General features: G+C 43.0%; 1 protein-coding gene across 6 annotated transcripts in view; it reads left to right on the forward strand.

Annotated features, from left to right (window-relative positions):
• Positions 1–19,941, forward strand: part of SDF4 (stromal cell derived factor 4) — a 168,110-nt gene extending 148,169 nt beyond the window's left edge. For all 6 annotated transcript variants that reach the window (XM_085609625.1, XM_085609629.1, XM_085609627.1 and 3 more), the window contains one exon: positions 18,579–19,941. In XM_085609625.1, coding sequence (XP_085465751.1) covers positions 18,579–18,755 — 177 coding nt within the window. In that variant the 3' untranslated portion in view covers positions 18,756–19,941. The remainder of the gene's footprint in view (positions 1–18,578) is intronic.
• The last annotated feature ends 6,680 nt before the right edge of the window (positions 19,942–26,621 follow it).

Consider the following 26,621-nt stretch of genomic DNA (forward strand, 5'->3'; position numbering starts at 1 on the left):
ACGATGCTGTCTGTTTCAATGTATGCACGTTGCCTATGACGAAAGAAGCCTGCAGCGCTTATATTTTTATGCCATGTGCAGCAAGCAGTGGTGTAACATTAGCCCCCGCGGTGCTTCCGGCGTGCTCCAGGGGCCCCTTCGCGGACTGCGCTCGGGCGGCAGGCCCCTCGTAGCCTGACTGAACCCGGAGCGTGGACTTTGCAGAGGGGGTGGTTGTTACGCCCCTGGGAAAGTTGTCTGTTTAAAGCAGTGTGCACTTTCCAAGAAACGTGTTTTGGCTGCCGCGGTTACAGGGGGCTGCTCATCTGCTTCCCCTCCTAGCCTACGAGCAAGTTCTGCTTCTACTGTTTGTGAATTTGTGCGTGAAGGAAGCGTGAACGTGTGTTGTCTGTGGTGTGAATACTGCACGTGCTCTGTGTAGGTGGGAAGCTCGCGCTGCTTGCACTGTGCCCGTTCTGTGTTTGCAGAGGCTTGTGCATGCCCTGTGTATGAATGCAGCCTGGGAACCCCTTTCACTATGCAGTGTTTATTAATCTTACAAGGTCCTACCCTTGCACCCCACAAAGCCCCTTTTCACTTGAGCCTCCAGCAGATTATTAGCAAGAGCAGCGTTACATCGAAGAGATAAAAGATGTGTGGTATCTTACACTTAAAGAAAAAAATCAACTGCAAGAGCACAGGTGATCAATATCTTTCAAATGAAAACAACGTTAATTCTCAAATTCTGCCCGCACTACTTTCTCCAAAGCAGGGCATTTCTTTACATATTACTTTAGAAACTTGGGGCCTGATTACAATGGTGGGGAGTCCGTCACCGACAGCCTGTTGGTGGGGTTTCCCTGCCATTTTCAACAACTTCACTGCCCGCCACATTTAGATGGCGAGCGGCTGTGTGGCGGTCGGAAAGACCGTCCGCCAAGGATCCGACTGGCTCAAGGAGCCTGTCGGTCCATCGGAAGTAGAGTAATGCCTGCAATGGTGGTGGTGCCTACCATGCACCGCCGTAGGCATTACGATGTTCCTTTCCTCCGGCCCATTCATGGTGGTGAACCCGCCATGAAAAGGCTGGAGGAAAGGGATACACAGACCCGGGACCTGTGGGTCATCTATGGTGCCCTCCTACACATCCCTGCAGCATGTGGCAGGCACCACATATTGCCTGCCACATAGTGCAGGGATATGGGTGGGGTGTCTGTATTGTATTGCGGCGGGCTCTGCCAAGCACAGCACCCGCCGCAATACAAAACATGGGCAATGCGACCGCCACGTTGGCGGTCGCATCATAATTAGCCCTGTGGGACCGCCGCCTAGTAGGCAGGCGGACCCAAATGTGAAACTATGGCGGACGATCGTAAGCGGGCCCAAGGGGTGGTGCTGTTACTGTGTTCATTGCATTGTGTTTTTATTCATATAGCGCAGCAGTCTCCAAACTTTTCAGTGTGAGGGTTACAGCGTATATTTTAGAAATATTCAAGGGCCTGAAAAAAATTGTTTTATATGAATACAATTTAAATGAATAAATTCATTTTACTTGGATCTTTTTTGTAATCTGCATGATATGATTTACAACAAAAGAGAAATGTGACAATTATAAAGGAAAAAAAACTTTCTAATCTAAAAGATGCTTCATTTTAAAATTTGTGACATTCCCTGTGCACGTGTTAGCTCTACTAATCTAGTTGCGTCACAAGACTTCCTCACCCAGTTCCTGCATGGGCTTTTATGTACGAATGAAACATAGCATACGCACTGAGGAAATTACTTGGATCATGCGAGGTTTGCAAATTAGCAGCTGAGCAATTTGCAACAATTTGTACTTGGTTCCTTAGAATGGGGGAAAAACTGGCAAATTGCGCATTCCCGGAGTGTAAATTTTGTTTTTTTAAGAAAACCATGGTAAAGCAAAGGAGTCCGTAGGAGACTGGTGGTATCATAGATGTGACTTCGGTGTGATTTTTTTGGCTAGTAAAGTTGTCCCACACAAAGGTCTTCCCGTGCTACTGCATCGCTCTTGCTCCTGTCTACCCCTTGTTATTTCCCTGTTTTTTAAAGTGCCTTCTCCTTCCTTCTTCCTTGTTCTCACGGGTTTCTCCTTGTGTTAATTCTTTCTCCTTGCTTTTCCCTCGTTCTCACTGCTTTCTCCTTGCTTTTCCCCTGTTTGTGTGCCTTCTCCTTGCTTTTACCTCATTTTCACTGCTTTCTTCTGCTTCCCCCCTTTTATTGTGTGCATTTTCCTTGCTCTTCCCTCGTTCTCACTACTTTCTCTTTGCTTTTCCCCTCATTTTAGTGTGCCTTCTCCTAGCTTTTACCTCGTTCTCACTGCTTTTTACCATTTTTTGTGTCCCTTCTCCTTTCCCTCGTTCTCACTGCTTTCGCCTTGCTTTCCCCCCCGTTTTTTGAATGCCTTCTCCTTGTCTAGCAGCAGCAACTACAGACCTACTTTTTAGCTTCTTAATGAATTGCTCCTACTCTCCCACAGATTTCATTCAGCAAACAAGGCGCTCTCAGCTCTTGAGCCCATGACTGGCGTTCCTCTCCAAGCCACTCTACTTTCCTTTGTCCTTCTTCAGTTTCTGGCTTCCTGCAATAGTAAGAGTCTGCTTTTTAGGTCGAGCATTCGAGACCTCTTGGATATACTTTAGTATATACTTATATCTGTATGTAGTTTGTGGGCTCTGGAGATCATCCTAGGACTTGTCTGCTTCCGCGTAGGGACTTTGTTTTCTCTTTGCCTGCCTCTATTTCACTGTCTTGATAGAAAACAACCAGCAGAGGTCAGTAAAATACCAGACTTGCTTTCTGCTGAGGAACTTTATTTTTTTATTTTTTTGGCAACTGCCTCCATTTAACTTCCTTGATGGAAAACGACCAGCAGAGGTCACTAAACTACCAGAATCACTTTAGCATTCCAGTCCATAGTAATTGTCTTCCACGAGCACCCGTAGAGAATATTATATTTATCAAATCTTGTATTTTCATTGACATGACCACCGAAGGCCTTGAATTTATATTTAAAACAGAGCTTTGGACTATACCATTTCCTGCTGAAAGGCAATATTTCTCTCCATGTGTTCCCATACCTGGCGTGTCACGCAGTATGCTGCTTACTTTCCCTCTATGTTAAAGAACAGCAGATGATTCAGCACCCAGGCTAATGTGCTGCATAGCTAAATACATAAAAGGTCCCAAAGGTGAGACCGATTGCATTGCAAATGCTTGTTTTTCTATTGCATATGAAGCCGCTGTCAGAGAGGAGCGGCGTATTACAGGCAGTCTGACTCTACATGCCAGATAAGATTTTGCCTGCCGGGCTGTTTCTGCGGGCCGGATTAAGTGTTGTAGCGGGCCGTGGTTTGGAGACCCCTGATACAGCCCATTGCTGGTGTAATTTTCTGTGTACCCTTTTTGCATTTTCATACTGTTTGAGTCAGCATAGTCTGCTTTTGTAATGTGTTTTTGCAAATGGTGACATGCATTGTGTTATGTATTCTGTTTGAATGGGTCATTGCAGCATTAATGTTTGTTTTAATAGTGCGGTTCTATAGCAATGGATCGTTTTATTGTTTCATGTGTTTGAAAAAATCACTCTACTGGTTTGAAATACTCAGGAAACATGAAATACAGCAGTATGAACATGCATAAACACTACAATACGGAGCCGTCCACAAAGCTAGCATTCACTTCTAAGTAATTTACATGTGTAATTGCTCTTACACTTCGAGTAACTTTACTACTTTTGGCTATTCACAAAATCTTAAAAAGTTACTCAGATGTGTAGACTTACACATCACCCAATAAAAATGGGGTGGGGCCAAATATGAGTGTAAGTTACTACTTCCAAAAAAGAAACAGTAAGTCCAGCACCACACATGGCGAACCACTGCTACGGCAAAGCCCTCTTTAAAAAAAAAAAAAAATAGGGCATAATGTTAAATTAATTAAAATAGTTAAAGATATAGATAAATATATTTTTATTTTGAAATGTGTAATTTAATTTTACTATAGGTGGAAATTTAGTTTGTAAATTAAACTTTAGAAAACTCGTTTTAATGTACTATATTTAAATATGTAATTCAAAATTAATAGTTCTGTAGGATTTTGCATTTTATTCTACATTTAAAATAAATAGATAGAAATGATGTATATAAATATTTAGCATAAAATTATGTTCAGTAGTTAGTAAAGTTTAATAAACCTTTTTATTTTTCACTGAACTTAACCACAGGGAAATTTGCACCCTCACTGTGGAGTCTCGGTATCGTAAAGTTTAGTGAAAAGTACTTAAGTGTGTTTTGATTAAAAAAATGTAATAGTTTTTATATTAAATAGTAATGTAAATTAATTTTATATGTATTTTAAATGTAGAATAAAATGAAATGGCACTATTTACTTTCGAATTGCATCTAATTTAAATGTATTAAATATTATTTTCTGAAGTTTAAAAAATCAATACCCACTTAAAGTACAAAAAAATATTAAAAGTGATGTATACAATTAATTAAACGCAATTTAATTATGTTTAAAAAAAAAATGTTACCTTAATTTATACATTCAAAAACGTTTGGCCAAAATATTTTATAATTGTATAATGTTTTATTTTTAAATACGTTTAACATTAAAATACATGTACTTATATTTTTGACTATTTCAAATATTTTAATTTAATTTAACAATATTTTTGGGGGAGTTTTTATTTTAAGTCCCTACCTTTGGTATTTTCTATTGGAGGGTGTTGTAGTACCAGTGGGTAGCTGTGTGTGGTGCTGGACTTACTCCAGATCTGAGCTGAAGTTATGCAGTTCTGTATTCGGTCCCTTTTTGGCTATAGTAACTTTAGAAGCGCAGTTTGTGAATGACATTGGGCTTACTCTTTTGATGGTGGTTTCATGTCGCTCCCTAAACCCCTCCCTAACGCTTCTTTACTCCTCCCTAAACCCCGCACATTATGTTGTAAGTATGCCAGTTTTTCCAGCCTCTTTTCCCCTGTCCTTCCCATATTTGTTACTAAATAGGAAATTTACATGTATGAAGACCTCCCCATAGAAAAGACAAGAGAGGAAAAAGTGGAAATGTACCCTCATAGGTTTCTGAATAGCATTTTGCAGTAATTAGTAGTACTATTGTAGTGCTAGTAAAACTACTACAAAATGCAGTTTGTGAATTGGCCTCGGTAGTGTTTTGCAGCCTATCCAACTTTTGGCTAGGTTTGCAACTAATGAGATGATTGAGCTCTGAACGCTACTTACCCTAAAGACCATCTTACCCTCAGCTTCTGCTGCACATTGTGTGAAGGGAATCCACTTTTGGAGTAATAGCTTTTTAACGATTCAACACAAGGGAGTTGCTACAAAATTAGATTAGCCCCCACTGTAAACTGAAGCTACCAAGCAAGTGAGCCAAGCCCTCCCTTTACATTTGGCTATTCATTCATTATTTCATCCATCATTCATTCTTTTCCCATCCTTCTATCTTCTCTGCCATTCATCCACTCTGCCATCCATCCACTATGCCATCCATCTATTTATCCATCCAGCCACTCTGCCATCCAGCCATCAAGACACTGTGCCATCGTTCCATGCCCACAGTATATCACCCATTCATCAATTCTGCCACCCATCCATTAATCCACTCTGCCATTCATCCATCTTCCCATCCACTCCTGCTTCCATCCATCCACTCTATTTGTCCATCCAACCAGCCAGCCATCCATCCATCTACCCTGCTATCCATCCATCCACTCTGCTGTTCATCCACACTGTCATTCTTCCATCATCCATCCATCCACTCTGCCATCTATCCATCTACTGGCATCCATTCACTCATTTATTTCACCCACTCATTCATCCACCCAATCAATCAGGATTTATAAAGCGTGGCTGATCACCCAATAGGGTATCCAGGTGTTTGCAGGTTCAGGAGGCTTATTCAAACAGCCAGGTCTTGAGAGCCATTTGGAATTCCGAAAGTGAGGTGTTGTCTGGAGGTGCATGGAGAGGCTGTTCCAAGGCTTTGCTGAGATGTGGGAGAAAGAGCGTCATCCACTTCTGCTTGAGTAAGATGCGGAGAGTATGGGCAAGTGAAAGGGAGGCGAAGTGCAGTGTTCTTGACGGTTGGTGAAAATTCAAGCAGTGGTTAATGAAGGCGGGTCTTTGGTTGAGTAGAGTCGTGTGTGTGTGTGTGTGTGTGTGTGTGTGTGTGTGTGTGTGTGTGGGGGGGGGGGGGGGGAGGGAGGTCAGCAGCTTGACGTGTCATCTCTTCTGTACAGGGAGCCAGTGGAGTTGCATGAGGTGGGGTGTGATGTGGGTTCATCGGGGAAGGCCGAGGATGAGTCTGGCTGTGGTGTTCTGTATAGTCTGTGTAGGAGGTGTGCTGTGTTTCCTACGTAGAGGGCATTGCCGTAATCCAGTCGGCTGATGATGAGGGCTTGTGTCACGTTGTCTCGTGTGCAGGGGTATCCACTTGAAGATCTTAGGTAGCATGCGCAGAGTAAGGAAGTAGGAAGCGGAGAAGGCGTTGATATGAGTTTGCATGGTGATCTTGTTGTCAATGATGATTCCGAGGTTTCTGGCGTGGGTGGAGAGAATAGGTGTAGGTCCTAGGTCTGATGGCCACCAGAATCTGTTCCATGTGTTGCTGTTGTTGGCAAAGATCAGTACTTCCGTTTTGCCTGTGTTCAGCTGCAGGAAGTTGTTCTTCATCCAGTCGGCTTTGATTTCGCTTTAAGGGAAGCCCCATCTTCTGGGAAAGAAGCCATCCAAAGCTTCACAATGCTGCAAAGAAATTAAACCTTTGAAACCCTCTATTGTTGTCCCTGTCAAAGTCACCCTTGTCAGTGGCGTTCACTTCACTGCCAAGACGCAACACTCATCAATGTTCCATCCATCATCAAAGGAGAACTCTACCTCATCGATGACTTTAAAGCAGCAAATTGCCACACCATCTGCTTGTTCTGTTTGTCAATGGACCACATTATCAAATAAGATCCTGTTGACCATTTTAGTTTCCTCCTCCACTGTAGCTTCTGCTAGCCCCCTGCCCTTTGCTTAATGCATAATGGCAAACTCCAAAACACATTTGTATTAAGAAGAGGAAATACAAATTATAGACGAGGTAAAGTAAGATGGAGAAGTGGAATTTCCACTATATGAAAGCAATGCATTTCGTTCCTGAAGGTGGAGAGGATGATTATCATGAAGAGCATGAGGATACTATTTTCTTGACTCTTACTTCTCATCACAGACCACTTAGGGGTGCTCTTCAAAGGTATCGGATGCTTTTTCACAAGGGTTCGAAGTGAGTCCCACTACACATAGGTTCCAGAAACAACCCATCAGCCTAATCCAGTGGTGCCTTTTTAACAGTGCCATACCTTTTAGTAACATAGACATCATTGGTGCAGTCTGGTTTCTTTCAGACCCCACCACCTACAAGACAGGTGTTGGTGCAAGAAAAACCCAAAGGACAGATCAGCAGATCAGGATATCTGTGATAAAAGGAAGGCCAAGGAGAAGGATCTGAGCACAGAGATGAATATAAGGGAGGCAGTGATCTACAAAAGACAAATTAAACTATTATTAATCATAGAAGAGGTTGTCTCAGTAATTGCTTATTTTTATATATAAAAAATTAAATAGCACTCCACACCACACTTCTGTATTTTCTAAATGCTGTAAATAATAGTGGTTTAATTTAATGATACTCACTTTTCTATCTCAGGATGGAAGGCTCAGCAGCCTTGCTGAAATTCAAAATCATGGCCTGCACATCCAATCACAATTCTGGTAGAAACTTCTAGCCGCATATTGCTTACCATAGAATATGCGCCAGGTGACGGACTACCTCCGTACATTTTTTGTGAGTTTTACCCCCACGCAAGTATGTGGTGCCGTTCGGCTTGTCATGTCATCATCGGCGGCATCCTCGCTGGAATTGACGTGCACGGTGCCTATATAGGCAGCACCCCAGCGTGCTGTTGTCAGTTCTTTTCTTTCCGTGCCAGTCAGCACAGATCAAGAGAAGAGCTACCCCCAATCCCTTTTTGTTTGACCCTTTTTCAACTTTTTGTTGAAGCTTTTTTGAGACTTTGTCTCCTTGTGCGGCAGGGATGTCCACGAAGAAGGCTGGTTTTAATCCTTGTGGCTCCTGTCACCTACAAATGTCGGTGACGGACCCATACTTAGTCTGCCTTTTGGTGTCTCGAGTACGGCCACGATGCTAAGATCTACATCAATTGCCACGCTATGCACTGCAGGGCTGTGAGCGAGCAGTCCCTCAAGCTCCTTGCTGCTCGCCATGCGATGCCTCCGAAGGCTCGGTCCTAGTCGAGAGGAATGTACCGGGATCAGTCGCGGAGCCACCGATCTTTGTCGCCGTCGAAGTGGTCTGGGTATTTGGGTAAGCCCCTCTAGAAGAAGAGTAAGAAGTCGAAGAGGTCTTCGACTTCACCCTGTCTGTTGAAGTCATCCAACGAAGCGAGGGAACTTCGGCATTCGAGGCCTGGCCCTGTGGTTGAGCCTGCGCCTGGGCCAACTCTGCGCCTCTGCAAAGCGCCATACCCAAACTGGTTAACATAGGGTCTGACTTAGAGTTTGGCTGATGGAGTAAAAGCAGCCAAGGTGACCAGAGGACTCTACATCCATAACCCTTCTTTTACTCCCATTTAAACGTTTGGTGTGTGTCAGTCATTGGAGATGGATGTTTAGACCACACTTTTAAAAGTTTTTTTTATTTTCTGAAAATAAACTTTCAAAGCAGGAGTTTTTTGGGGGGAAAGAAAAGAAACTAGTGGTCAAAACACTACGAGAGGTTTCTCACATGGTGTGACGGTCAATTATTTGAAAAAAAAAAAAAGTGTTTCATTTTGATTGTGCTCTCTGTCAGAAATTCCTGGGGGTGACTCGCAGTATTAAAAAATGAAAAAAAGCCATCCGATCACTCACTTTAGTGAGGTGGATTGTCTGATAGCTTCCCTCTATCAGCCCATACTCCCTCGGGCCACTGGAGGAAAGTTTAGGCCGCCAAATTAAGTTTTACTCTGTCAGCGTAAATCTGGTCACCCGCCTGACTTAAACTAGGATCGGTGGACCGAGAGTTTGGCAAACAGAGTATATTTGCTAAATGCCTTTTTCCCCCATTTGCCTGTTCTTATTTGCAATTTCAACAGAAAATGACATTTCTTTGCAAAGAAGACTCTAGCATCCAGCGAAATCCCGGCCCTGTGATATACCTCCGTAAAATAAAAATGTTGTCCAGAGATTTTCATTTTTGGTTTGTGTGTAATTCAGCTTGGGTGGATATTGCTGATCTGGGCTGAATTTTTTGGGACAACATTTTTAAAAATAGCGGCTGTGTTGCAGTGAAGATGTAATATTTCGGGAACCATGAGACCTATATACTTCATTTTGGTGTCAAGACAAAGGTTTTGGGGGTCAATTAGTCTTATAGATGCAAAAAAAATCTCCGAGCAACCTTTCTGCTGTTTTCCAAAATGCCTTCTATAATAGAGGAAGAAGAGACCTATATTGAAATGAAAGTAATACTAATGGTTTGAAATCCTTTTTTGTATACACCAAACAATTTTTATGATCTGAATATGAAAAAAAAGAATGTTTATCACGCCTATTTTAGACACTTTTTCATAGTTCACTTTGTTTCGGCAATCGATTGTGGTACATTTGCAGAATGTTGAACATTTGAGACGATCATATCGACAGGGACATCTTTTTGTAGCACAGCTTTTACAAGTAGTTATACATGCAAGTTCTTTAGGTAGAGCCTTTAGAAATGTTGTAGGTTTTAGCACCCCACAACATCTTCCCAACCAAATTCACACAGATCTTTCTCTACATATGCATGATCCAAAACATTTACACATCGTCTGATCAAGTAGAAGGCTCTTTTAATGTGTCCATGCACAGAATATGACTTCGGTGGAAGGTCACTTAGTGGGACTAATGTCTTGAATTCACTGTACCGAAGATCGTCAAATGTGTGACAGTCAGAACTGGTTTTCCACACACGCACAAGGTATTTTTCTGTGTCTTTAAAGTCACATACTTCTTCTGTCTCAGTAAATCCTTTTACAAACTTCACAGGCTCAGAAGTTCAAGCTCCGTTCCAGATTGTTCATAGTGTCATCACCCATGAGAATATGTGTCTTAATAAGAATACTGGGATCTCTGTGTCAATTTTCTTATACATAATATGAAGCGGGATTACGTGTATTTTCTCGCCTGTTCCATAACGTAGCCATAACTATGACAATCCTTGACTTATGAACATTGCAACAAATATAAGTAGTACAATAACATCGGTGTCATTTGACAATATAATGATTTAATTGGAACCATTTCAAACAGCCCACGTGGCACAACACGAAGGTCAGCTTCCTCCAATTTGCTGTTAAGTTCTTGAACAATATGACCCGTACCTTTTGAATCTATCTCTGCAGGTACCAACTCCTCATTCACAATCATTCCACTTTCAGTAATTGGAAATTAAATGTTCACTGACGCATCAGCAATGTTTTGGCGAGTTTACATCTCCAAGTTCATCTTGTTCGATGTTGATGACCAGAATTTATCAAGTTGCACAGGTATAAGTGTCGAATGTTTGAAGCAGGCAAAGTCAATTGTTGCACTTGTAGACATTCATCTGATTCTCCGACATTCTTTGATAGATAGTTCTAGAAAACTATCAAAGACAATGTGCAGTTCTTGCAAGGTGTACACTGACTTTGATATCTGTAGAATAGTCTGAATGACCTCTTCGAAGTTTTGCATGGATGAAATCTTGACTTTTCGCAATTGTGACATAGTCCACAGCACCAGCAGTTTTCAATATGGACACCTTTTGAAATTGAAATTCATCAGGTGAAAGTTTTTTCAAGCTCTTTTAAGAGTTTATGCTTCACTGGTTTGGTTGCAGCCTCTCAATCAAATAATGTGTTTGTTGGAAGAAGATCATGCAACAGAATGTCCTTGATAATTTCACACCTTTCTTTTGCTAAATCATCCCTCTTTGCTTGCGAAATTAGGTTTTTTTGTAACGTGTTTTGTAGTGGCTGGTTGGAGTAAACTCTTACTATGGCAATTAAAGCGTGGAAGTTTAGCTTTAGTGATTATGTCAAACCGCTTTTTCTCTTTCAATACAAATCTCCCCTGCTTCAGTTCTGCGTATAGTTTCGATCTATGTTCCAGTACATCAAGTAGACGTGTCTTTATATCGTTATCCACATATTGTTTGGCCACAAAGTTGTGTAGTCTCACAGGCTCAGTCATTTCAAAGGGGTTTCCGTGCTGCATGAAATGAAGAAGGATGGCAACATGTTTATTAATACCTTCCCCTCTCTTTCCCACAAGTTCATGATGAGGAACAGTTTCACAATAGTCCGTTCATTTTGAATTTGTCATCTCTCTGAAAACATTGTAAATAGAAAGGACTTCATGGTAAACTAGCTGCCATTGAGCAGCATATTCACTTTTATGTGTCTGACCAACAATTCCCTTGGAGCTTTTCTGTGATCTCTGGGTCGTTTGTTCCAGTTTCATATCTGGAGCCACAGCATTGAACTTTCCCACCCTTTCTTTTCTGGAGAGGTATGGTTTTTCTACCTCTAGCTTCTTCACTTTTTCCAAATACCAGGACCAATATCTCGGGTAGTTTGTGCAGTCGAATTCGCGAAACAGAGTAATCGGTGAATCCACAGTCTTCACGTGCAGCTCCCAATCACTTTCCCGATCAGCATCTACCAAGTTTTTCACTAGTGCCATCTTGTGTAAAACATTTCTCCTGTATTTTCAAAGTTCTGATTTTTCTTCACATTCTTTAATAAACTCTATGAACTTGGTTTTCAGGTTTTCTGATTTTTAACTGAGTGTATTGAAAATTGCCTGGCTTTGCATTATGCCTTTTGAAGGCAGTGCACCCTGTGCCTTCTTCACCTCGAGATAAAATATGCAAAACCTAATTTAACATTCTTGTTCCAGAAAGCATTTGAATGCAATGTTTCCATAGCCTCAGATATGATGAGCAGATCTTGTAACAAATGAACATAATGAGTTTGGCTCAACACTGACTGACTGGACAGTTTTGCTTCCAAAGATTTCATCCTCAAAGTGCATTGTCTATGCCACATCCACTGAGATAACTTCCTGCACACTGCAACACAACTTTTGTCATTTGGAAAACGCCCATCATTGGATAAAGATCATCAAATTCTACTGGATTGCTCATTAAGTATCAGCTACAATACGGAAAACACCTTCATCGAAGAAAATTGGTAGGAAACGCTGGTCTTCAAGCTAAACACTCACATTTTAGAATTATTTTTAAAGCTGTGTATACTGTTGCGTAGTTTGTTACTGGAGAGGTTATTACTGGTAAAAACCCTACCTTCTTCAGTGGGACGGTGTTCTGGGAGATCAGAGCATGAATTCCAGCCCACGGAGGAATTAGCTTTTCTTAAACCTTCAGTCCCCACCAAATAAGCGGTATGATAAATTCAGTTAAATCAGCTTTGAGGACCACAGTATCCGGTAGAAGAAGATTCATGTTCTCAGCCACTTTGAAACTTTCTGGTAGAGTGGGATGTATTGATGGCTTGTAGTGATTGTGCACATATTGGCAAGGCAGTTGGGTTATAAGTTTGTAGCTTCGTTTGTTTATTGCTACAGCTGACACAGCTTGTTTTCCAGTAGCTACTTCATTGGTACAGTCTTAAAGCACCATGGCAGTATCGTGTGCTGGATGTTCAAGACAAAGAAGAGCTGTCTTCAAAATTATCAAGAGCAGCAATTGTGAATCCTTTCCTAGTTAAGTGACTTGGAAGGGGTGTGCTGTCGGATTCTCAAGGTTTTACAACATGAGCTGCTTACAAGTTCCTGCTCCGTACTATGTCGTTATAACTTGTTGATACAGCAATCCTATTAATTGAAATGATTAGCTATCTACTTTTGCACTTGTCATAGATTGCGGAGGCAGTCATTATGTGTAGCGGAGATTTATTATTGTAGTCATGTAATTCATAAAACATGATTTGGAAAAGACAGTACATTTGCACAGCATATTCCTGTCGGTTCATGGAAGTGTCTTCCACTTCTTCACTTATATCTTCTAAGCCATTGTCAATATTGTTGGCTTCTGTTCGAACTCAAGAACTTCAGTTTTTAACAGTTTTGCTTTGCTGATATTAAACAATGAAGTAAAAAATGTTAAGACAACGTCTGGCATTCTTGTTGACTCCAATGATTTACGGAGCTCTGGGGCATCACAAAATTTGTCATTAAGTCCAAAATCTAAATCTTTTCAGGATGTTTATTAAAATGGTTCCTGCTGATTTTACTGCATCCTGTGATCTTAATTTGGCAGAAAGAACTTTAGGAGTCAAATCAGCTGAGAACACCATAAGTGGCTCATTCTTTTTGTTAGATTGACAAAAACGAATATGGTCATTGTATATTCTCACCAGAAAAATCTTAATTTCATTACTATGAATCAATTCAGTATCATCAGCGTTTACCATTATTTCTCTTATCTCACTGAGTGTGAACCCGTAGCCAGCACTCAAGAGTGGCTTTAAAACTTAATTTGCTTTTTCAAAGAGTGCAAACGTAACTGAAGGCTGGCATTTACGTTGCTGCTGGTAGCTCATTGTACATTCATATTTTTTAATGTGGACATACAAATCCGCTGCAGATACAAACACCTCGCTGTTTAGATCAGCTACTCGGCAGAAAACTTCATCTTGGAAGAAACTATTTGCAGATAAAAATGTTGCCCTTTGAGACTCGCATACTCTGTACTTTGCTCTTTCGTCAATCCCTTTGGCCCTTGTTCTGGCTAAACCACAGATAACGCATTAAAGATCCTCTGCACTTTTGATCAGTTGCTAGAGGTGAAGGAGGGGTATCCTCGGATTCTTGTTGTGATTTACTGGTTTCTGCATTTTTTTAATGAATTTTTCCATTGTATACGACTTGTAGCACTTGTTAGTATGATAAAATATTTGACCCTCTTCACCCATCTGTTTCAATCTTTTGTGAACTTTTTCTTGCTGCATTTTTGCAGCATCTCTGTCATCTGTCCAGCCGCAGCGGAACGGTTGCTCTGACAAGTTATTTTCTCTCATTAAGTTGACTTGACCTCCAAAACATGTTTTGACCCCCAAATGAGGTATATAGGTCTCATGGTTCCTGAAATGTTACATCATTACTGCAACACATCTACCATTTAAAAAAAATGTTAAATCTTTGGACAACAAATATTTTACGGAGGTATATCAAGGTGCCAGGGCTAGTAGCTTTAGGATTCGGGATGGGGAAGCAAAGAGTATCATGTTTATGTAACTTTCAGAAGCAAAGAGGGGGATAAGCAATCCTCCTATGTTTTCTGAATGAACAAGCAATTCACAGTCCGAGAGTATCCTTTTTTCTCTTCAAATCAACATTAATGAATATATAGTCATGAACATTTCAAATACATATCGCAGACATCTTTCACGATAACAAAGTTAAGTATACAGCACATAAGCTGGAAGAAATGGAATCAAGTCAATACACTTTTATACATTTAGGCTCTATCGCTGTCATTTATGGTCCACATCCCCACTCGGAGGTTCAGGCATCAAATTCTCCCCATCTGGGGGGTGTTGCATGTATTCAGTGGGAGTCTCCTAAAGAGCTTGACGCAAGCAGGTTGTCTCTGAGTGGCTGCCAAATATCCCAGGGTCTAGAGGTGGGGGACTGTAGCACTGCATAAAGTTTGCTATTTGTATCATAGTACATCAAACTTTTAATGCACTTCTCAACGGTGGGTGAGTTCTTGCTTCCTCACTGTAAGGCGAGTTCCCTTTTAGCGAGAAGTAGTGCCATGGCAACAAACCGGCACAGCGTCTCAGGTATTTCAGCAACATAGCCCAGCAAGGTCAATAGGGGGGATGGTTCAACCGGCAATTGTGTCATACGATTGATTGTGTCGAAAATGTCCCTCCAATATCAAGCTATTTTGCTGCAGGTGCATGTCATGTGAGCAAAGTCTGCCGCAGGGGTTTGATATTTAGGGCAGTGTGCAAATTGGGTGGGAACTATGCAAACCATCACTGCTGGGGTTAGAAATGTATAATGTACCACTTTGTGGCAATGTTTACAGAATTCTAAGCGGGTTTGCACACAGCAGTCTGCCATATTTTATCTGGGATTGAGTACCCCAGATCTGCCTCCGAGGCAGATCTGAGTATAGTGTTGTGCGCAGGCAAGAGCGCTAGGCTTGCGTGGTAAAGCTTTGAGACTAAACGGTTCCCGTCTGTGTCTATAATGACCAATGTAAGTGGTGGAAAGACAACTGGCTCTAACAGGTTTACCGGTATCCGATCCCTAAGTGCAGCCTGGAGACGGTTTAATACAAAGTGATCCATGTGGGGAGCGTTTTGGAAGTGCACATCTTCCATGCGAGAGAATAAGTGGCCATTGGCCAAGAGACCTTCAGATGTATGCAGTGCATATCTTTGAAGTGTGCTCTGTACCAGTTTTACTTGCATGATTGGCAACCATGTGTTAGCCACTAATGGGATTGCCGCTGAGTATAGTACCCGGCCGCCTGTCATCTGCAGCAACCTCTTCCACGACCAGCTGGTCGCGGATATAGTTTGAATGTCGCATTTTGCCCTCAGCAGCGTCGGGGCAGCCAGATCTATCTTCGGTTTAGCATATGAAATGCATACATCTGGATGGTACCAGTGTCTGGTGAAGCTGCACTGTGCAACCATTAATGCAAATGTATATTAGGGACTCCAAAGCCAATGCGGGGAGGTGGGCAGCAAGGCAGGCAGGTCCTGCATAGGGAGGGAGCAGCCAAGAGAGGACAAGGACAGCGAGTCAGCTGGCTCCCAAGGCTCACCCGTGGCCCTTTTCGCCACGGGGCCTCTGGGGAGAGTTCGGGCCAGCCTTACCAGCCAAGTCCAGGGCGCAGATGCAGCCTTCAGCACAGCCCCGCAGTTCCTCAATCTCCACCTCTGTTGTCAGCCAGGCAGGTTCTGGCGACGTTCTCCTCTGTACCGTCCCCCAATCCCTCACGACAGATGGAGGTGAGGGGGGGCCCCCCTTGCAGCACAAACCCACTGACCCGCGGGGCACCAGACCCCAACCAATATGCCCCCGAGTCTTCCGGTCAGCCACTTAGCAGCCCAGCAAACGTCGCAGTTCAGGCCCCACGGGCCTCGGCCACACCACCAGCACAGGCAGCAGGTAGGGCCCACTCCTCCGTCCGAGTGTCCAGGATCTCTGATCCAGCTCTCTCCCTCCTCCTGTGTCCAGCAGGTCTTCACCATTTATAGTGGCAGCAAGGTCAGCGTGTCAGCACATAAGGATAGCAGCAGTTAAGCCAGATTCTGGCTAGGATTTACGGGGATGCCGACGGAGCTTCAGCTCCGTGCAGCCATTTTGGTCTGTGGCTTGGTCACGCACCTTATCCAGGAGTATCCTTCACTACTAGGTTCTTCATCAAGAACCAGCATTGATGCTCTTGCCACCTGGGGTCATAAAGAATTAGAATTCAGAGCTTTGGACATCTCGGAAGACTTTTGAGATATTCTGTGGGTAGTGAGGGTCCAGTCAGCCACAAAGATTTATACTCCAAAATATCAACGATTCATGAATTGGTGCAAGTGATGCATCTGCCGTTGAGCCACCAACTGCTACTTGTAGCATCAGGAAATGCTTAAAGGTCAAGCCTGTCTTGACTATGCTAAATGCTCCAAAATTTGAAAGGTTTGGATAAGAACCTAAGCACCTTATTTTCCCTGTGCAGTATCCAAGAATTGACCAGGACGGTTAGCTTCTTTCCCAATAGTAGCTCTTTCCTGGAAGGTAAGCACAGTCCTCTCAAAACTGACACATCCATTCTAGTCAACACTTAAGACAGAGTTTAAGTACATCACATGAAAGAGTGTGATACTACTCCCTCTCATCTCTGCATGACTGGTGAGTACAATGCAGGCTTTTCCTTCTATTCCAATACAACAACTTTAGTCTGGAAACTAATCCCAGATCCATCCCAAAGTTCCACATCCACACAACTATGGTACTCGCCACTTTCTTCCTCAGTACAGCCACTCCAGTTGTGAGTTCTTTTCATTCTTTGGATTGGAAGAGATGGACCACGTTATGTTTGCAAGAGTGTGTCCTTCAGGACTTTTGGCACTCAAACAAAATCTTAACATTCTCCTAGCAAGGAATTGCTTACTGGACTGCACCTTGCAATACATTCTGGCAAAGCAAGGTCAATCAATTGCTTCCTGAAAGGGTTTCTGTGCAGCCTACTGGGAATATGGCAGCCACAATAACCACCTCTCCTGGAATACCACTGAAGAATATCCTCAAGTCAGTAATGAGGTAAACCGATCACAATTGTACAAAGCACTATTGTCTGATACAGCAATGAGTCCAGTGTTTGGAGGGATTTTTAATTCAGTTCAAATAATTTGAACCTAGTGCCAACTCTGCTTTCTGCTGTAGTACTTACGTTTATTCTTAATTTAACCATATCAATCTTTAAAAAGACCAACGTTTACAAGAAAATGGTACCCGCTGCCAACTACAAAGCTCTATTGTTGGCACCTTTCATAGTTTGACATAGATCTCTCCTCCTTCTTGGTACTATGCTATGTTCTTTAATTCACTTGTGCTTTTAAAGAACTTTATCGATCTATTTAGAGGATCGTTTATCCACTTAATTGGTTGTAACTCAGTCCATGAAGTGGCTATGCCACAAGACCCCATTATATATATATATATATATATATATATATATATATATATATATATATATATATATATATATATATATATATATATATATATATGATATGTGTGTATTTTAACTCACCAGCCTGACGGTGGAGAATAATTTTTATGTGAGCTCTTTGAAAGTTAGCAATGCTGGAACATTATTATTGTATTTAAGTAAGAGTTCTTTCCTTCCGGTCAGTTTGTGCAAAATATTTTCTTCTGGGGTGGGGGGGGGGCGTTTTTCTGAGAGTGATGCAATCTATTTTGTCCTAACTATGCCGTCTGTATTCTATAGACTTTGCTTTAATAGTTCAGTGTATCTCATGAGTCACTCAGCGTTATTGCCTCCACAATTCGCTGGAAGTTCCTCACTGCAGTTCCCCTGAATGAAGATTTGTTTGATGCTGTTCGTGTGACTAACACTTTGTATTTCCTAAAGTAGCTGATTATGCACTGTTTCAAATTCCACTTTCTGTGCTTAGTGTAGGAAATTTGTGGATTCAGTTTTCTTGACCAGTGGAAAGTGTTCTGTGCACAGTTTGTGTGCATTTTGCAGTTTTATTCTGTATGTACATGGCATGAGTAGTGCTTATTTTCATGCTTTCAGAGTGGATGATGCAGTTAGTTTCTAGTGTCTCCACTATTGTACATTCTTTGTCCTAGAGCACATAGGGACTGACCTTCTGCTCAATTATGAAACGTCCTCCTTCAGTATTTTAAATCTATATCTGAAGAGTGTATGTACTTGCTTCTCTCACCACATTTCGCCTTTTTCTCTCCATATCCAATCTCCAGGAGTACATGGACCCTATGAACGAGTATAATGCCCTCAATGAAGCTAAGCAAATGATTGCTGTGGCAGATGAGAATCAGAACCACCACTTGGAGCTAGAGGAGATTCTGAAATACAGCGAGTACTTCACTGGCAGCAAACTGATGGATTATGCGCGTAACGTGCATGAGGAGTTCTGAGCACATATCTGCTTTACTGTGCACACAAGCCATGCACGTGTTATGGCCTGTGCACTCTGCCTGCCCGTGCAATGGGGTATTGAATGAACGTCAGGAGAGAACTTCCACCAATCAAAGTTTGGACAGCTGAAACGCCATTTGGGAGATTACGTGACAGCTTGGTCCCTCGGAATGGTGTTTTGGCTGAAGCAGTCCTATGCATGCCAAGCAAAGTCTGGTGTGCAACTGATTCTGCTCACAACCTTAAAGTTCTTAGGAGGCAGTGGATTGTCGAGCAGTCTCTCACTGTTTCTGTAGTCATCCTGTTCTCTGGGGTACTGCTGCTGCTATATGTGTTTCGTCTGCAGTATTGTTTGTGACTTGCAGCCGTCCATATCCTTTGGAGGAACTGTGATTTGTCGACCTCCCTGTTGAGGGGAAGGCTCTTGTAAATATTGGACCTATCCCACCATCTCAATCTTTGCTCATGCTGCATTGCTAATGAGAAGGCAGGTGGTACCCCTGCATTCACTCCTTTGCCATTGGGTGGTGAAACTGAGAGTCCCCATCAAAAAGCTAAAGGTGATTTCTAGTTGTAGCATAGTCAGTGGCATTTCAGCCAAACAGTGGGGTTTGTAATTCTAATTATGCATAGGTTAAAATAAACAGAAGTCTACACAGATTTTAGATATGGGATAATCAGTCTAGGTGAATCTACAGTGAATGAGCCTGATGCTCCGATTCTTGCAGTAATTCTTATCAGCGGTGTAAGATGATAGATGATGGAAGAATGTCTTTTTTGTACATAATTGTTTTTAAAGAGCCAGCTGAGTCTGGTTGGGATGCATTTGGAGCACAGTGTGCTTCATACTTGGGTCTCATGTTTGTAAGTTGTTCAGCGCTGATGACCCTGGCTTAGCAGGCCTGCACCAAGAAAGCTAGTGATTCCACTGCATGTTTCTCCATGCATAAGAAGCTAGTGCAGGCAACTGCTTGTAGACTTCTCAAAACCATACTTTATGACCGGACAAGGACACTGTGGTCTACGAGAATCCAAGTGAAGCAGGGTGATTCACTCACATTAGTGGGTGTCAGGGCTGACTCGCTTGTTTTATGTAAATGGCATAATTCGGTTTCTAGAGCAAATTGTTACTTGCCGTCCTCTGTCAGTTTAACAAATCTATTAAATTAAAAGGTGTTCTGGAAAGCTGTGGCTCTTGTCTCTTGTCTCTCCTTAGGCTGGGAATGCCTCCATTATTCTCTGGTCCATCAACCACTCACTCCATGATTGATGCAGACTTATTGGCAGTATTTATATATAGCAGGTAGCCCAAAAAGTCACACAGTTGAGGACTTTTCCCAGTTTGATAATGAGCACCCTCGGATTGACCTTCAGTCCTCCTGAAATGACTGAGAATGATCAGAGAATTTAAAAAAATACATTCATAAGTGTTTTAAGTACCTAGTCAGCAGCAGAAGATCATGTGTTGAAACCGCATCAGGGGATGTGTGGTGAGTTGAGAGACAGATTTTCCAATGGTGCCGGCCAACTGTTTGTAAGTAGCTGAGGGAGATCAGGGTCTCGTGGTAAGCTGGTGCTAGTGAGGTGTTTTTTAGTGGTGGACATCTAGGAAGGGGGTGTAGAAAGGGTTCCCTTTGTTCATGAAAGCTGAGCAAGGTTGTCCTTTTATAGGTGCTGCATATTGCACACAAAGGTGTGTGGAGAATCTGGTGGGCAAGAAGATTCCTGCGGGGAGTGCTGTAGTGAATGTTGAAGCATTTTCACCATTCTACACTGGGTTCTTCATGGGCCTGTGACCTTTTGATATTTTCTCCAAAACTAATTTAATTGATACTCCTTTTACAACATAAAAACACTGGGTTAGCAATTCTTTCAAATGCTCTCTCAATCCTTGAGATCCTATTCCAATGGAGAGTGAACAGTTGGTCAATAAACTAATGACTCCATCACAGGATGAGCCATCAATGCCAGACAATGAGGCAGCATCCACTACACCTACATTCAACAGCACTCAACACCGATCTATTGAGCCCAAGTTTTCTTAAACTTCTTCTGACAGCAACACCCCTCTACCCGACGCTGCATCAGTCCAACCCCCCTTAGACACGTATCCATTCTTTGGTTATTAGATCCCCACCATTCACAAGATATGCCCTTTACATGCCAACATCTAACATACTGCATATAGAGTTGTCCTTTGCCTAGGTGGGTTCTGCATCCCCATGCATATCCAACATTAAGGAAGTCACTTCAGGTTCCACCTCCAGGATACTAGTACGTTGTTAACAGTGCACTTACTTCCCAGAACAGATAGATCCTCAGCACAACCCCACAGAGAGCGATCAAAGGCCTCTAATACTGTGTTGCATCGGATAGAAGTCTGCTTCGTAATCAAGATCATAGCAAATAGCTTAGACAAGTTGAAGTATACTCTTTGCAAATTTTTTAACTGTTAGCCCTAGGCTGGTTACTGTACCCACTTCTTTCAGGGGGTCAGTGTTTCATCCTAATCCTCATCCTAAATTGGGCCAAAGTTATCCTCTCACCTGCTTGTCAAGCCCTTCAAAGCAATGGGTCAGTTACACCTGAGAGTCCTGTATATTCTTGATTGATCCATCCATCAGTTCCCTCCAGCAAAACCAAGGCTGGATTCTGTATGTTGCCCCAGTCATAATTATGACCTCGTAGTCGAACAGAAGTTACCTTTAGTATCTGGGTTTCACCAATTCAAACTTGACACTCAGTTTATCAAAGAATATTACTCCAGTTTAGAAATCCATATTGCATCCTTGTTTCTGTAATTCCCTCAGGCCTACCACATCATTTAACACATACTATTCCACATTATCATCCTGTTTGCTTTATGGCTCCCACCAAGGATTTGCACAAATCAGCAATAGTGTTCAGCACCTTCTCTAAAAGCTTGCCACTATACAGATATTGTACGTTTTACTTCCCACAGCCCATCTATCTGTTCTGACTGGTTGCTTCTCAGGGGTAGTGCTGTGGTTTAAAGGGAATGTAGGACCATTCACTTACAACCATCAAGTGAGTCGTAGTAGTAGCCTGCAAATCGGACAGGGCGATGCTGCCCTCTAATATTGATTTACAAAGTTTGATCAGTTATATTCTAGGGGAATCTGAATTGCAAAGTTGTGCCTGGACAACTCTCTTGATTAAATCATTAGAGACCAGGAATAGAATGTTCTTGGAGATGTGTAACAAACGCAGGCTCTCTACAAATGTATTTGAAGAAGTTCAAGACACCAGCAGAAACCTACCGTTGACAAATTTTTGCCAGTCTCTAGTGTTGCAGGGTGAATCCTTTTCTGGATTCACATGCTGTGCATCATTCCACCATCTAGTGTTTGGGTCTGGAATAGTCTTTGTTTGTTTGTTCTTGTTTTTTTTGTATTTTTTTCTTTTTTGGGCGTCGTCGACCACCATTTGGTGCTAGGTCAGTCCCCTGAGTGACATCAGACAGCGCCCCGAAGGTCTTTGTGCGTAGTAGCCATCTTTAGATTCTTTTTTCTGCTGTTGGGTCTGGAAGCTAGAGGGGACACTCTGAAGTATAGCTGAAAATCCCTGGAAAAAAACTTGAGATTTAACCCCTAGCGTGTGGGTTTATTTCTCCCGCTGCGCGGGAGAAATAAATGTCCTTCGCGAACATGACGTCTCCCGGCCGTCGTGCGCACACGCCCACCGTAATGCACGACGGCCGGGAGACGTCGTGCGCACACAAGGGGTTAAAGAAAAAGTAACATCGGACATAGACTACGCGACCAGAGAACACAACTGCCCTCCGGAGAACACATCTTCGATACTGAACACCTCCACTACTCGACTATGCATTCTTCGACAAATGGCGAGGTAGGGGCCATAGAAAACACCCACTTCAAATTCTGCCTCAAGTGCCACCACAAATTTGCCCAACACGATCCACACGACATGTGCAACCTCTGTCTACCCAAGGATCACAAGGACAAGGATTGCGAGGCCTGTGCAGTGTCCCTGTCGAAGACTGTCCGGGCACGCCAAAAGCTAAGACAGGGCCACTATGCAGCAGAGTCCCATGGTCAGAAGAAACACTCCTTGAAGGACTCGGATCTCTCCAGCGACAATGAGGACCAAGGGGGTTCCAGCAGAGTCGAAGCACCAAGGATCAAAGTTGAAATTATCAAAGGAGACACAGAGAAAAATCGCAACCATGTCGAAAGATTTCGAGCAAAAGATGGACAAGGTAAGACACAACCGTCGGAACCGAAGGGCCACAATAAAATGCCACAGCCTATGGCAGCCTTGATGCCGAAAGAGAAGGCCATCGAAGGTCACCCACGATCCAAAGAACCCCACGGAACCTTGCCCAAGGACTCCGACGAGGGAAGATCGCATAAGGCATCGAAGCTTAGGGTAGATCACGAACCCGCGAAGGGAGCTACGCCACCCTCGAACACGAAGTCCACCACTCCAAAGAAGAGGAAATCTCCGGTCACCAATGCCGAGAGAGCCCTCGAGGTCAAAAGAAAGAAAAAAACTCCTCTCTGCATAAATGGCAGCACTCCTCCAAAAGAAGGAGTTCGACGAATCGCTCAAGGGATTTGTATTCCTGCGGTTCCCACCGCCGACAGCGAAAATGTCGATGCTGAAGCCCATAGGACGCCGAAGAGGAAGAAGTCCTCTAAATGCCTCAAACCCTCGAACCACATGCCGAGGACAACGAGGAGTACATCAATGCCCCAGAGGACGAACGACCTCGACACCGAAAGTCCAGAAGAGGAGATATGCTGCTATACTTCCAAGGCTTTGCCTCCTGATGACATCGCATTCTATAACATCCTCATGAAAAGAGCAGCTGACGCTTTCAGGGACGCCCTCGAAGAGGAAAAGGAGGAAACATGCTTCCTCTTAGAGAAAATAGCCCCTGCCAACAAGGGCACACAGTATCTTCCCATGCTACCAAGCATCCTGGACCAAGGCAAAGAAGCCTTCAAGGAGCCAGCCTCAGCCAAAGCAGTAACGCTAAGGGTCGAGAGGAAGTATAAACCCTCCTCCAAAGACCCTAAGTATATACAGGGAAATACTGTGCCATACTCTATTATTGTCACCGAAGCAAGGACCTCCATCATTAAAAGACTATTCACAGGGGACGCCCTGGTCAGAAAAGAAGTACACACATCCTTCCAAAAAATAAATAAAGACCACGAAACCGCAAGAGCTATGGGAGCCCTGCAACAAAGAGGAGCTTTCAAAAGAGGAGATTTTAGCAGAAGGAAACCCACAGGAAAATGGAGCCTTCACGCAAGGACAACAAATGCCTCATCCACAACAAGCAAAAGAGACACAATTGATAGACGGAATGCAGAACAAATCAAAACATTCACCCGTAGTCAAGAGATCTGGGTTAAATCCATCATTCTTTTGCTCACAATGCCACCCCAGTTTAGACCTGGCCATATGCAAATCAGTCTTGACCCTGTGCCTCATGGGAACATTCCAGCCTGAACTGCCAAGCCGGGTCCTCGCTGGACCGGAAACAAGCATCCTAGTACCGGTTTTTGGGTTTCATCCCTCATCAGCCAGGATACCTTGAATCCAGTGGCACAGTGAGCCCGGGACCCACGTCATCCACAACAAGGACACAGGCAACAGTCACGCCAACAGACAGGATATCAAAACTGGCAACAACATCTCAAGCAGTTCTTTCGAGGAAGAGGCAGAAGCCAGCCCTCCAGAGGAGCTGGATAGCACATTACCTGCGACAATGGCAAAATATCACTACAGACAATTGGATATTAAATTTGATAAAATGCGGGTATTGCATAGAGCTGACAAAGACACCATCAGCAAACCCTCCGAAAACAAAAAGTACATCAAATCATAATTCAAACAATTGAGATCAGAAATCAAAGAGCTTCTTCAAAAGCAAGCAATAGAAAATGTACCAAAGGAAGGACGTTTTCAAGGGAAACTACTCACCACACTTCCTAGTTCCCAAGCAAGACCTTACACTGAGGCCTATCCTAGACCTAAGGTTCATAAACAAGTTCATCTTAGCGCAACATTTCAAAATGACTACACTTTAAAAAATAATATTGCAAATTCACAAAGGAGACTACATGGCAACAATAGACTTCAAAGACGCCTATTCACACAACCCAATGAACAAAAGCCATAGAAGGTATCTCCGATTCTTACACAAAAGAACACACTACCAGTTCAAGGTACTTCCTTTCAGAATAAAATCAGCACCACGTGTCTTCACCAAGAGACTAGCCGCAGTGGCAGCACACCTGCGAAAGGAGGGAATACATGTTTACCCTTATCTAGATGACTGGCTTATAAGAGCAAATACAAAACAAAAATGTTAATGTCATAGCCATATTCAAACAGTAATCCTCACACTACATAGACGAGGATTCTCAAAAAATCACATGAAGTCATCCACAAAGCCAGAACAAGAAAACATCTTAGGTGCAAGCCTATCCAACAGGAATGTCTTTCCAACAATTGGTCGATGGGAGGATCTAGTGGTTGTTGCACAAAAACTGCAAGCAGAAATACAATGGTGGACATCCAAGAACATAGCACTAGGCAGACCATTCAAAAGCCCAACTCCCTCTGCGACAATCACAACAGATTCATCCCACAGCGGATGGGGAGCGCACATCGCCCAATTGAAATACAAGGCCAGTAGAACAAACTCAACTCCATAAAACACCAACTACCTAGAGTTGAAAGCAGTCCTCCTAGCACTCAAGGCGTTCCAGAAACACATTCGCAGGAAGACTGCCTTGATTCACCACCACAACAATGTTCTACCTCAGCAAACCTAGAGGTACGAAGTCAGTCCCACTCAGCAAGGTAGTACATCAGATCTGGAAATGGGCAATTTCACAAAGAATCAATCTGCAAATAATACACCTAACAGGAATACACAACACACCAGCAGATCAACTGAGCAGGCAGAACAGCTGCTCCCACGAGTGGGAAATAAAACACAATACAATACATCGTCAAACTCTGGGGGACTCCAGAGATAGACCTGGTTGCGACAATACAGAACAAGAAATGCCAGTTTTTTGCCTCCAGTTTTTATCACCACCTGTCAAAAGGGAATGCCATGTCGCTTGATTGGTCAGGGACATTTATTTACGCTTTTCCTCCAATACCCCCAATCCAAAAAGTCCTGGAAAAAGCAAGAAAACCAGGGACAAACCTAATCCTCATTGCTCCACAATGGGCCAGACAAACATGGTACTCAAGTCTGCTAGAACTTTCCAAGGGACAAATAATCAGACTCAAAGCGGACAAGGACCTACTAACAATGCAACCGGGGAAAATCTTCAACCCGGAGCCAGCGACGCCACACCTAGCGGCCTGGCACCTAAATACGTAGAGGTTGGTCACCTAAACTTGCCGCAGCGAACAATGGAAATTCTAAAGGAGGCAAGAAAACAAACCACAAGGCAATGCTATGCTGCAAAATGGAAAAGGTACACCACTTGGTGCACAGCAAACAACCTTATGGACTGTATCACCACACAAGAAACGGTGATCATATACCCAAGACACCTCCTAGACAGCCACTACTCCGGCCTAAAAGTACACCTCACAGCTATCGTTGCCTACACCAGGGGAAAATCGTGCAACAGTTTCTTCATAAGATTGGTCATTAAAGATTCCTAGAGGGATCTAAAAGAATTGCACCCCCAAGGACATCTCCAGCTCCCATGTAGAGTTTAAACCCAGTCCTCCCACAACTTATGACAGAACCATTTGAGCCCATGCAGAAAGTAGTCCTCAAACACATCACCTTAATGATGGCATTCCTAATAGCTATTACATCCTTACAAAGAGTAAGGCAA

Source organism: Triturus cristatus, chromosome 1_2 (assembly GCF_964204655.1).
Source record: "Triturus cristatus chromosome 1_2, aTriCri1.1, whole genome shotgun sequence".
NCBI lineage: Eukaryota > Metazoa > Chordata > Amphibia > Caudata > Salamandridae > Triturus > Triturus cristatus.